The sequence below is a fragment of the Habropoda laboriosa genome, unplaced genomic scaffold (genome assembly GCF_001263275.1).
Source record: "Habropoda laboriosa isolate 0110345459 unplaced genomic scaffold, ASM126327v1 scaffold99, whole genome shotgun sequence".
Lineage (NCBI taxonomy): Eukaryota > Metazoa > Arthropoda > Insecta > Hymenoptera > Apidae > Habropoda > Habropoda laboriosa.
This window is the reverse complement of record NW_017100239.1, coordinates 469668-483277: the sequence shown is the minus strand read 5'-3', so window position 1 is coordinate 483277 and position 13610 is coordinate 469668. Positions and strand designations below refer to the sequence as shown.

At 45.9% G+C, this 13610-nt stretch overlaps 1 protein-coding gene across 2 annotated transcripts in view; it reads left to right on the top strand.

Annotated features, from left to right (window-relative positions):
• LOC108571778 (low density lipoprotein receptor adapter protein 1-B-like) overlaps positions 1–13610 on the top strand; it is a 28769-nt gene that overhangs the window by 7866 nt on the left and 7293 nt on the right. Inside the window, exon 1 of one of the 2 annotated variants that reach the window (XM_017933913.1) lies at positions 1808–1872. The exons of the other annotated variant lie outside the window; for it this stretch is intronic. Coding sequence (XP_017789402.1) covers positions 1827–1872 — 46 coding nt within the window. The 5' untranslated portion in view covers positions 1808–1826. Of the gene's footprint in view, positions 1–1807; positions 1873–13610 lie in introns of those variants that run through there. 2 annotated transcript variants of the gene reach the window in all.

Below are 13610 nucleotides of genomic sequence, written 5' to 3'. Positions count from 1 at the left end.
CACAGAGTGTTCTGGTAACGGGTGTACATACATATATACCTATACAATTGTAGTACGTATCGAGCGCAGTCAGAGGGGACGCGCGAACACAAGTGCCTCGACTCTGACTGTTTCCGAGAAAAAGGGGAATAAAACGAGACGGAACCGAGCAAACGGTTCCTGTGTCAAGGAAAATAACGACAAGGAACCATGTTTCTCCGACGAATACTCGCGGACCGCAGAGTAACTCCGGTTCTAAGGACCGGAATAATTCCACGGTTGCTTTTCTCCTCGGTCGTTCCTACTTTGCTGCTCCTGTAATTTCCTCGTGGTCCAATAACGAATATCGATTAGCAGATAAGGAAACGTAACGAACGTTCGACAGTTCCACCTTGTATTTCATTTATGGTATTACATCTGCCCCTGCTCCCGCGAGGTGGCTTCGAGAAATTTGATCGATGAAAAAAACTCCACTAGGAAGGTATCTGCAAAGGATGAAATATGCCCAGAGTTAAATTCCGCTTTCACGTTTTTACTCCCCCCCCTTGCGGTACATTCGTCCATCGATCGTGTTTCATTCGCGCCTCGCGATTTCCTTTGCCAGCGTGCTTAGAATATTATTCCAAGAACAGAAGAACGGTCCGTTTCTATTCCATTTATCCAGAGAAATTACAGCGAAGGTAGCTCTCTCGATGAATTTTCGCAAAGCGTGTTCTTGACGACGCGACGCGACGCGACGGGGGTAAAAACATTATGCCGACGGTTTCTCTTGTCAATCATCGTCGCGGCGGCCTCCACCGTCTGGGGGGAGACCCCTTCTTTCGAGCTTTATCCTTCAGTCGAGAAACGAATCGTTGCCTCATCGATATTCGATACTTTCGGCACAGCCGTTTTGCCGTTCCCTCCCTATTGTTTCCTCCTGATCCGACGGTGCGCTAAATTTCTTCGCCAACACTTTATCTCTCTCGCACTCCCTCTCTTTCCTTAGGGAAGGTATTTCACGTTCGATTTCCAGTCTTTTACAAACTCCCGATAGAAATTGAATTTGGAACTCTCGCTCTGTACGCCTTCCAATCGTTCCGTTTTACTTCATTAAGACGAGTCCCACGTCCAAACTTTTACAACGGCCAGATCGCAAGTATCAACTTCCTGGTGGAAACAGGTTGCGGTCATCTTTCGGTGTTATTTCTGTAATTGGAAGGCAACGAAGCAAAGATATCGAACCGATTAATCCTCGATTGGATAGAGAGCCTGCGCGATATCAGAGGGAGAGAAAGGGTGGGTAGAGGGATATTATGGAGAAAATATGGGGAAAAAGGATAAGTTAAGGTGGAACCGCGAATGCGTGAAAATAATCTTTATCCTTTCGGCGGGGATCCGGTTCGGAAGCGGAACCGGAATCCAGGAACGGAGTAGGGGATGAGAACGGGGTTGGGGATGCGCATGTACGCGACAGGGGAGCGGAATAAACTCCGTGTGGACGCGCTCACATCGCGGCGCACGGTCTCCTCGATAGCACGTTTCCACGCAGCTCTCCCTCGGTATCCTTCGAATCCATTTATTCGTCCGTTCGTTCCCTCCTTCGCTCCTTCCTTCGTCCTCTTCCCCGGCAAGTTTCCAACTTTCCTCGTTTCCTGTCTCCGCTCGCAATGGCAGCTGGCTGCAACGTCTACCGCGCTCCAGACCTCGAGCGTAACAGTTTCGCGTGAAATCATCTGGCGTCACATGTCATTGGGATCGAAGATCGCGACGCGACGCGTACCGCGAGTGAACAGGCTTCGATAATTTCGATCGTCCAACGTATTTCCTCCTTTCTGCTGGACCTCGTGCTCAGCTGGCCAGCTAGGATGTCATTCTTCAGGGGTTTGTGGAAAAGCAGCTCCAAACACAAGAGTAAGTTCCTCTTCTCTTCGACTTTGCCACTTTTCTTTCTCTTACTCTAGTTCCGTTCTAACGATAACGTCTCTAATCGGCGTTAAATTTAACGCACAACCGTGGCAGAGTTCATGATTATCGATAAGCCCCGCCGCGTTATCGCCACTCTGCTATTAATTCGTTCCTCTTCGTTAAACAGCGATCAAACGTATATTCCAATCGCGATAATTACAAACCGCATCTACTACGTAGCGCACTTTTCGATTACTAGATGCCCCATTCGCATACTCAGAATGCGCGAGATCGTCAAAGGTTATCTGTTTAATTTACCAGATGCTACGCGTCAGACCTTCTCGCTTCGAACACGATTGCGCCGCGTTCAAATTTCGTAGGCTGGTATCGTTTTAAGGCAGTTGTTTCTAAGGCAGGTGTAACCGTTAAACGAAATTCTAGTCGCGCGCGATAACCGACGAAATCGCATTTTCATGGTTGGTGCATGGAGAAAGCTTATTAACCGTGAGTTATTAGTTGCCCGTAAGATTAACGGTAACACCGTGCAGCTGCAAAATGTCGGGAAGCGATAACACAGAGAGCGGTGAGAGGGCGAGAGAGAGAGGAGGCAACGGCAGCAACGCGGCAGTTAACGCGATTATTCGCAATAAGCGGCGTAATAGAGAGCCGCGTTTAAGATTATGGTAATGCATGCCGGGTCATGTTATAGGCGCAATGTGACCTCCTTCAGAGCACTGATTATTGATCATAAAATTTGCATAATCTCGTGCCGGAGACCGCATCTCGACGCGACGCGACGATCAAAGAATCCCCAATCTTCGTGACCGTGCCCTAGACTATACACGGCTACCGTCTAAAAAAATAGAGCATCTTTCTCTCGGAGAAATAGCCCGTTCAAAGCCAGTTGGAAAGATCGAGCGTTTTAGCACTTACAAGTTCAACTTTCAATTTCGAAACGCGGTGAAATCGAATCCTTCGTCGCTAGAATATCCCCGGTGCACGCCAAACTCATAATTTGTTTTATCGATCGCCCCCGCGAATTCCTACTTCGTATTCATGTGGTACGCTTGGGGAAAGGGGGGGGGGGCGGAAGAGAAAAAAAATTAGATTCGGTGTTCGACTGTAAAGAACGAAATTAACCGACGCGAAATGTAATCGCGGAGGTAATGATACGAACGGAGGAGTACGGAATCTGATTTTCTACCACTGCTCTTTCGTTAAAAGGTTCTGCTATATTCCTCTTTTTCTTTTTTTTCCCAACATCCACGGGAGACGGTGCCAAAATGCTGGTCGAGTCACGATTCGCAAACAACGAAGCACGTTGCTCGGCATTATTGTAAATGCAGTGCATTGTGTCGAATTAAAATGGGACAAGTGCGCTGCGCTCGCAATGCTAATGCATTCTTAATGTACATCCGCACACCACCGTTCGCGGTGGTCCCGCTATAAAATCACAAAAACGATCAGCTGCGAATCCTTTGCTCCATTTGTAATTGCATTTTAATTGAAATACCGCAAAAAACCAGCTCGCGTTCATAGAGAGAGAAAGAGGGGGGGGGGGGGGGGAGCGCCCTCGTATCGAGAGAGCAAAGCGGTGGTAATGAACTTGTCGCGCGGCAAATTGCGCGTGTAACGATCAACAAGAGAGGAGAATCGCCTCGCCGCGACGATGCTGAGTGGACTTGATTGGATTAAATTTTACGACGCTCAATGATGTGGCTGCGTCTTATTTCCTTCCCTCGCACAAATCCAATATATTTCGGTTACGCGCGTTAATTGTCCGCGGGAGATTACCAACGTTGTAAATTTCAGCAACGTTCCCACGTACAACGCATTCCACGTTAACGCGTAGAATTGACGTTCCAATGGAACTTTTATCGAGGATGTCCTGTTTACGAGTTCCGAGAATTCATTGGAATCGACGAAATCTGATCCGGAACGGCAGGTATCTATAATACTTTTCGACGTCGAACCGATATCGAGCGCGACGAATACGCGTATTCGTTCCCATTTTCCACGAAAACACGGACAGAGGAAGAGAGAGGAGACCATTTCTCTGACAAATTTATCACGGGAGGGATCCTATAAACTTCTACCTTTTAATTCGAAATATTTTCCCGGTTATCAACGGGAAATTATGCGTGTAAGTGTCACGGTTGATGTATCGCCGGGAATGGCGATTCGGAGTGTTCGTTCTCGTTCCACGGGATACCTTCGAAATCAATGTTCACGGCGCGAATAAAAAGTATAAACTGTGGTGATTGGGAAACACGTAGCGAGGCAAACTTTTCACCTTAGAAATGAAATTTCCTTGCAACGTCGCGTCCTATCAAAGCCTCGCTTCCCCGTTCCTTTTAATGCACGTGCACTTTTTAAAGGCTTTCATGCAACGCCATAGCAATTTCCGTATCCTGGCAAAGTTTTAATTCTCCGGGAGAACGAAACCTGTTACTCCGGAGAAGCGAACTAAGGATCGATTGGCAAGGAGAGGAAAGGAAAAGCCCGATATCCAAGTTACTTCGAACACGAACCTTGTGCGATAATTGATACATGGGACCCGCATTTGCAATCACCGTTAAAGTAGGTATTCCTGGCCGTCATAAATATTCATAGCGGTCGCTACCGATTGAACGATTTCGTGGATGGTAATGCAAATGCTTTTGCCACCGCCGCTATTGTTTCCGAGAGAACTCGACGTGCTCGTGGATGAGCGATATCAAAAGCGAAGAAAAGACATAATTTAGAGCCTATACGTAGACTCTAGACGGGTCTCCGCGGGACGGTGGGTTAATCATTCTCAAACTGTTTGCCCGACAATATTCGATCGTAGTGAGAAATTACGCAGAGTCATTGAACCGAAGTGGACAAGTATTTGACAAGTGGAACGGTCGAACCGTTTTCAGCTGCACATTAGGCCCCGTTAAATTTCGTTTGTCTCGCAAATTAATCTCCATTGACGTTGCCTTCCGTTCGGTATTAATATAGTCGCGAGAATGCCTATAGGGGACGAATCAATGTTAATTATCGCACCGACTTCCACAGAGATTCTTCGACGTTCGCAAATTTCAGTTGGGGGGTCATCTTCTACTCCACGTATCTGTACATGTCATTTCTCGAGGCGACGTTTCCTCCAACCACTCTGCGTTTTAATCGTTTTCGATTGTCAATCAAGCAACGACGAAGGGGAGAAGCTTATCGTTTCCGAAAGCGTGGCGAAGTTCAGCGAGGTTCCCAGGGGCGAGTCGAGCGTCGCACGAAGGCACATTGTGTAGCTTAACGAGACTGTTACTGCGTGCTCGCGCACATGCAACGCAATCCATGTGCACGATTGCCGTTTCTAACGGAACGATAACATTTGCAGCTTCGCGTCGAGATAAGCATCGATCGCTCGCAATTTCCGCGAAAACGTGCTCGACCGATTCGACGTAACTACGAGGTCTCGAATAATTTAAGCGGCATCAGTATCGCTGCTACGCGACATAAACGCATATTTTCTCTCCCCCTCTCTCACTCCTGCGCAAACATTCATTATTTTCTTTCCTTTGTCAATATTAATGTCACTGCTCGTCGCACGTTAGAAAAACGTTTTCCGATCATTCTTTCTCCCTCGTTGTATGCGCAAGGTAGATTAAAGTCACTTTAAAAAGTTTCCGTTGAAATTTTCCGAAAAATAAAAGGTTTCGTTACGCGAGAGGAGTGTATTCCAGTTGCTCGCGCAGGGAACCAGAGGCATAGAGGGCAAACGGCTCGAAAGCCGATTTAAATACAAATTAAATGGCAATCCCCCGGCACATCGGTGCTATCGGTATTCCCTTGGGTTTTTGCCGAGATTTCTAGCATGAAAATTCGATTTGCCACGATTAAATGCACTCCTGGGATTCGTCGATACACGTCCACTATGCATTTAAATATAATAATCTTCTCAGTTTCTGCTGCTCGCGAAAACATTCAAATAGGAAACGATCGTACAAGTACCGGAACACCAAAAGAATCGTATCGAGAAGAGGAAAAAAAGGAAGGCCAAGCAGCAACCCCTGATAAGCTGGCGGGGTAAATGTGTGTATATGAAACGTATAAACCGACCAAGCGGAAAAGTTTATCGAAAATGTACTTGCGCGTTGTCGACAATCGTTGATAGATCAAAGGGTGCTCGTTAAAACGCACGTCAAATAGACGCGTATATACCTACCCTTCTCGTTATTCGATTCCGTATGTTCCGTTCGGTCGTGTGCACGCATTCTTCGTGCATGCGCCAATAACGACCCCATCGAGATAGAGTAAGTGTAAAGAAGCGAAAAGATTCGATTCAGGTTCCAAGTTCCGTCAAAGGACCTACTCGCCGTTAGGTTATTAGCCGATACGTACAACGTTCCTCCAAAGAAAACGGTCACGCGTCGACCGTGGCTTTTGGATCCCCGCCAAGCCGATTCTCCGTTTACTTTTTGCCACCACTTCTCCTCCCATTTCCAATGCAAACTTTCCCCACTTCTTTCACTCTCGCCACCAACGAAATGTCCACGACACATCGTCCAGATTTTCCAATCGAGACACTTTTCTCTCAAACTCTATTCCACGGTTCGTGTACTTTTTTCCCAACTCGACGTTTGTGCGATGAAAACTGGTTTGTCCCGCGAAATACATTTTTCTCCAACGCTGCTGTGTCACCTTAAAAACCACTTTTACTTCATATTTCCCTGATTCCATTGTAGACGATTGCATTATACGTGCCATTTCTACCACCAAATGATTACTTTCCTCCGCACTTTTTTTCACATTCAGGAGTTTTCTTTGGTTCGCGCGTATTATTAGGCCTGGGGATGGAAAACTTTTCACAGGGAAATGAATTTCGGAGAGGCGCGACTGCCGTTGGCGACGAAAATTCTGAAGCTGGTAACTGCAGCTTCGACGGGGTTCGTGATTTACGATTGAAATTACGATCGGGACATGCTTAACCGCTGTCAGTAAGAGCAAGCACGCTTCGCGAGCTTGCCGTTCCGTTAAATCAAGTTAGTTTCGCGGTTAAGCGTTCTCCTTTGTGTTTCCATTTCCACGACATACATTCCTCGCTTCAGCTCAATCCCGCATACGGTTGCAAAATTGCAACGGCCTAAAAATCAATCCTCCACTCGATCCTAACTTACCGTAGACCTTTCCTTCGGAGTACACGGTACAAACGCACATGTTACTTTGTCATTTTCAAACACTCTATACACGGTGCTAGCTTAAGCAGTACAATTGTACGTACAAAGGCTGTTGGAAACTTCTCGAGTGGGTACACCGTGCAAAGTTTGGTCCGGTAACGATTCACCGTCGGTCTCCTATGGTTACGCGGAAGCTGCAACTCGACACGATTCCTGCGTAAATAATCTATGGACGATAAATCCCCACCAGCTACTGTTTCCAGGGCGTCGTAAACGCAGAGACGAGTCCTCGTGAGGAGAATTTATATTAGATGATCAGCGGCTAGGATTGATTAACGGCTGCGCAGGGGCGTTACGTCGTAACTGTGAGGAAATATCTCAACGCGTACGTCGATCGAGCGCGATATTAAACCTCCAACAGGTCATTAGTCACCGGAATGAAAAGAACACCGGGGAATTAACGAGAATCGCAGATGAAACGAGAGAATCGCGTCGAGCTTGTAGTTGCTCGTTCAACCTCGTTAAACTGTTACCTGCAAGTTATCGCGACACAGAAACACATCCCACCCACCCTAGCTTCTGTACATTTCCCGAATTTACCGTCTCCGTTTCCGAGGTTGTGCGCCAGAAAGAGAATGGAAGTTAGGCGCGAGGCCGGAAGAATAACGACCCGAGTAAACGTTTTTACGAGTAGCTGCGTCGACTTAAGAGATGGTTCCCGTATCGCGTTGCGGTTTCGGTATTGCCTCGTTCACTCGACCACACGTCGAGGCTAACTCTCTGGAAAAATGCGCTTTCCCGCCAACAAAACCCATAACTATAACCCGAAACCGCACTTTCGTCTTTTGCCCTGTGAAAAGAAGGTAACGTAAAGAATCGACGACGATTCCCGTCCAGATGAAACATCGACGAAAGCGCAACGTTTCTTCACTCTACTTTCGTCGTTTAATCGCGCTGAATTTCCTTGTCGCCAAGTTTTTAGAGAAAAGGAGTGAAAGAAACGGGGGTAGCTGGGGTGCGCTTTAAGTTTCAGCTATTCTGCAGCTGCTGTGACAACAAGTAACCGTGAAGCAAACGTCCGGATGTGCCAGCTGCTATCTGCTAAATCTTTTTTTGCTAAAAAAAAAATACGTCTACGTGGACTTGCGAGGAAAGGACGAAGGTTTAAAAATTTCCAAGTCAACGAACTACGCGATATCGTGTGGTTAGTGTAAGTTGCACGGGCACGAAAAACGTACGAGCCCAAGTTCGTGATAGAATTTGGGATTAATGGCATTTCGGGATAATCCATTCGTTCTAATAGGATTCGTCACGGGCTGTTCAACCCTAACATAACCATTCCTCGCTTCCCCGAGGATTATAGTTTCGACCAAGTTATACTATAGGTACGTAGTCACCCCGGCAACCTTTCTGCCGTCTGAACACGGTTAATAAGACGACAGCGCAACCGACGAACGTCGAGGGTCGAACAAGATTCATAGGTTACCAGGGAAACCTGGAAAATTCCAAGGCTGGCTTCCCCGTTCCAAGCTTTCTTCGAGTTACCGGTTCAGGCTACATCGGCAAACGGAAATGAACCGAGGACGATAAAGCCAAGTATTGGAAAATGATCTTCGTCTCTATCTGGATAATTAACTGTTTGCTATTCCAAGTATGCTACTCCGCTCCTCCTTAAATCTCTCACGCTTCAACTTTTCAAACGTACAGAATTCCGAGTAGACGCTACAAATGATCCTTCCTCTCGGCGGAAATAAAGTTACGAGACGCGGGGCTCGCAAGAAGTTTGGCTCTACCCTCCGAAACACAACCTATCATATTTTGTACAAAGCAAGCCTCGTCCGGAAATTCTCCGCAACGAAACCACCCCCCTCTCGATCTGTACACACTCGAGAATTCGTTTCTTTTATCGTTTACCTACGTATACCATTTCTCGTAAACGACACGGCTCCGATAATATTTCACAGATAGGCGAATCGAAATTTCACGTTTATTGGCTCCATCAAATTTCGATATTTCGCGCGGCATTGCATCTAGCCTTGAGCATTTCGAACCTTTCGATGTACGTTTTAAAGGAACGCAGATTACGTACAATCGTCGACGAAACAAACGCGACCGGTTATATCAATCCTGTTTCGTCCATGGAAATTTCACTAACAAGTATTATTATTCCAATGGCAGCAACCCTCGACTCTGAATTTATGTTGCATGAAAATAAACGCGGGCGGAGGGAGTGGGAAAGTGCTTTCCATCGACGAGATGGAAATTTTCTCCACCGTAAGTATTTCGTTGCCGATGTCAAACACGATCGTGCTCTTTTGCATCTAAACACGTAGAAAATTCAGGCTTCTCGAGTCTGTGGTTTAATTTGAAAGGGGCAGAGCGAGGGTGGAGCGACGGAAGAAAACACGTCGATAAGACATCCTTCCGAGGAATAAAGTGAACCACGTTCGGTTGTCATTCCGGACGCACGGTGCTTTTGCATGCAAATCGCAGTAAACTCGGCATCAGACTAGACGCGGGAAAGTCATTACCTTTGAAACCGGACGGACGACCTTTTGCCACTTGATCTAATCAACGAGCGAAATTCGTTGAAAAAATAGAAATAAACGTCAATCGAAATGCCTACGATGGAGATGGGAAATGAAGAAATCTCTCTCCCTCCTTTTCAAACAGTATACAATTTTTCAAACTTTCGAAAGCTCTCCCTCTCGATCAGAGTTTTCTATCAATGTGTATGACGCGCTCTGCCCCGTGGAGAGATTTAATTGAATTTCGCCGTACCGGTACCGCTTTTCCAGATCCATTTTATGTCACCAGGAATTACATTTTGAATATACAATAAATGGTTTTGCGGTGAAAGAAACGTCCGAGGAGGGACTGGTTGAGAACTGAATTTTAATTAATTGGAAATTGTGCATTCCGAACGAAGATCGCAGTCGGGAAAGAAAGAAGAAAGAAACGTTCGAAAAGGACGCAAAGTGTATAGAACGAGGGAGGAAAGTCCTTTTCTCTGCCCTTAGGAGAGTAGCCCCTTAGGATTTCGAGAAAAAGAAATCGCTTCGTGCCGAGTGACGCTGTTGACATTCTTCTCAACCACGATAGGTCCCTTTCTTTTCGAACATCCTTCGTCCTTCTCGATAGAAAAGAGTAATTGACACTTTCCGCGAGAAAAGCTTTTCCCTCCTGCCGGCAACCAACAAAACACTTCGACACGTGAAAACCCCCTTCTCCTTAAAAGTATCCTCCAATCGTTCCTCCCCGACCGCCAAGATACGTTATTCCCTCGTCGTCCTGTTCGCTTGGAATTTGTCCACGAGATTCATTAGCGCGCCCAAGAAATATGGCGCCAATGATAAAACGAAAGCCGGCACGCTCGTTTTCAAACTTTAGCCTCGAAAACGAGCTCCACGACTTTCTGTAAAATCTGAGAAACTTTCTTCAATTACCGGTGGAAAGTAGGTTCAATTACCCGACTGTGGAGGCAGAGAAACAATTATTGTACCTGGCCGCCCTTCGAGATCCTAACGATCCAGCTGAATCGAATAAGAACGAGGAATTGAAAAGGGAGGTGGAAAAAAAAAGAAGGAACACGTGCAGGAGAGATAGTACGTGGCGTAGTTGATGCCTTTTGTGATTGCAAAAACAAAGAGTGAACCGGATGAAAAGGATTTCTTATCCTATTTTCAGTTTAACGCCCAAAGTGTTCACGTTTCCTCGGAGAAGGTCCATCGGTGCGTATCGTGTAATTATTCGTATAGCAGCGAGATTGTTTGCAGGGTCCGGACGCAATTAGTCGGCTCGGTAACGCGACTTTAAAAAGTTGTCGGAGCAAGCTCGTCTCTACCTCTCGCTGCCTTTTGTTCCGTTCGCATAATCAAGGAAAATGCACATACCCCAGCCCCCTGCCAACCACATATATCCTTTACCTTGGCAAACTAGCCCAAACCAGCCATTATTCTTCTTTGCGCAATAACTTCGTAAAGCGAAGAAGGACGGAAAACCGACGCAATTAATGTTCCAAGACTAGAGCGACGTACGACCGCTATACCTTCGCCATAAGGGCCAAAGCTTCGTTTCAATATCGGCCACCTTCCTCTCCCTGAATCGCAGTCGCGAAATCCACCCAGACAATTTAATCAACCAGAAAATCTACCGTTCCGAAATAAGTTTTCTCCGCTTAGTTACAATCCGCTTTAGATTTCCAGATACGCTATCCGCGTAGTCTTCTCGTTGCGTTCGTCGGAAATAAAGATCCGGAGTTTATTGAACCCAGCTTTTCTCCACTTTGCGCATCTCCACGTCCATCCCCTTTGCTGCTTCCAAAAAGGCCGGCCAACTAAACTCCTTGCTTCACGAGCTTCTGTTTACGCCCTGATCATCCCCTAACAGTTTACCCGTTAACAGGGTATTTATGCATCACGTGTACTACGTTACACAGTGGTGCGCTGGGTACACAACATCGAAGATTACATATTGCGTCGTCGGTGCTCTCAAGAAAAGCCGCGTTATTGAAAAAGTTTCCTCTTCGTACAAGGGGAGGGTTTGCGAGACGCTGAATTGTGGTTAATTTTCGGAAGGCAGGAGATCAATATTTGCCGCGAAACAGAATTTCTCCGGTTGCGCTGTTGCGCGTTTCGTTGTAAACAATCGCGTTAAGAGACGGGATTTGGTGTAGCACGGCTCGCGGGCAATTTTCGCGATACAGTTTCGCCGATTGCGCCGCAATCACCACGGTAGAATGTTTGCGCTCGAGCGTTTGTACACGAATTATTATGCGGCTCGCTGTCCTTCCTGAAGCCCAGAATGTCGGAAGCGAGGAATTTCCCCGACGCACGTGTACCCGGGCACACAGAAAACCAGAGACGTAGAGGGAGATATATATACATACGTACCTGCATATATGTATACAGAGGGAGAGAGAGAGAGAGAGAGAGAGAGAGAGACGACGACGACGAAATTTTCAACCATCTCCATAAAAAGCGTCCACATTTTACTTGTCGTCGCGTAGTAATTTATTTAACAACGCTCTATTAACATATCGCATCAGCGCGCAATTCATAAGCGATTACCTGTTACAAATAATTCACGATTCGCCAGTTGTATTAGGGCGTGGTACGTTTTGTTAAAAACCAACAAGGCGTTCTTTCGAATTAGATGCACACGTATCGAGATTCAGATCAGATCATTCGGTGATAAAGGAACGCCAGACTGAGTATCGTTTAACGATATGAAACGTGTTTCATTTTCAATTTAACGCGATATCGGTGTATTTGCATTTTTCAATTTCGAATCGAATCAAATCCCGGAAATAGCTATCTCGAAAAATCGCTAGATACATATTTTTCCCGATACGTGAAACAATAGGTATCTAGCGATTACATTTGACGAGAAAGAAAAAAGAGAAAACTGTACTACACGTGTATGCGTACGCACGTGGACGTTTTCATTTCTTTTCTTTTTTTCCGTCACTGTCATTTACCACGCGAGCGCTCAAATCTCAAAAAAACGTACACCGATGAAATCAAATCTGTTCTAAAAGTGATCAAGCTCGATGTTCACAACTATTTCTACTCGAGGAATTGTAGCGAACAAGTTTGCGTGATTAGCTTCGTTTGCGTAAATCAGAGAACACGCGCGGGTATCAATTAACAACGATCGATGATGCACCAACAAATAACGGCCATAGGCATTAACGACGAATCGCAATAACCGCCATGGTGTTGCTACAGAGAGGAATGAACTGACGAATTGACGGAAAACAAGGGATGGTTTGTGGATTTTATATCGTTTACCTCCAAGGTATTTTATCGTTTCTCAGTGTGCTTTTAAATCCAATTTTTACGAGCATCATTTATATGTGATATTTTACAATTCCACATTTCTGCTAGAAAAATGGGAAGTTTTTCAAGAAATTCTGTACTCTCGGAGCGGAAGAAGCATTTCTTGGAAGATAAAGAACGAGAAGGGTGCGCAACAAGGTTTCCGCGATAAGACCGAGTGTCTATCGAATGAATCAGGCCAGAAGTAAAAGAGAAATAAATCCGGTATCGAAGGGTCACGTGGATATCGTGGCAAAAGGCCTCCAAGAAGATTTAATTTGCGGTTCACCACTCGGTGGCCAGGCTAACGGAAAATCTCGATTCACTATTTTTCACCTTCCTTTATCCTACTTTTTGTTTCAACAGTCCGCAATGTTCCATAGAAATTGGAGATTGCCAAATTGAATAATAGCCGTACCACCGAACCGCATAAGGCTGCGGGTAGCATTTCTCTCCGTATCTACCAAATATTTCATCGCTCTAGCGAAAAAATAACAACTCGATTACTTTTTATGTACGTTTTTATTATACGGTTCGCTATTCGGAAATACCACGCGCACACACCGAGGTAATTTCGAAAGCGGCGAATTTTTTACCTAAAGAAAATTGAAATCTCGCGAGTTAAAGGCTGAGCGAGTGGCTTACTTTTCTACCCTAGACGGTACACGGCACTACGCGACGCGTAGTAATTGCTTTCAATTATTTCGAGTACGCGTCAGGGATGAGAAAGCTCGTCATGTTCCACAAGTGTACACCTACTCTTGCTCGAAAATTTCCGAGCTAC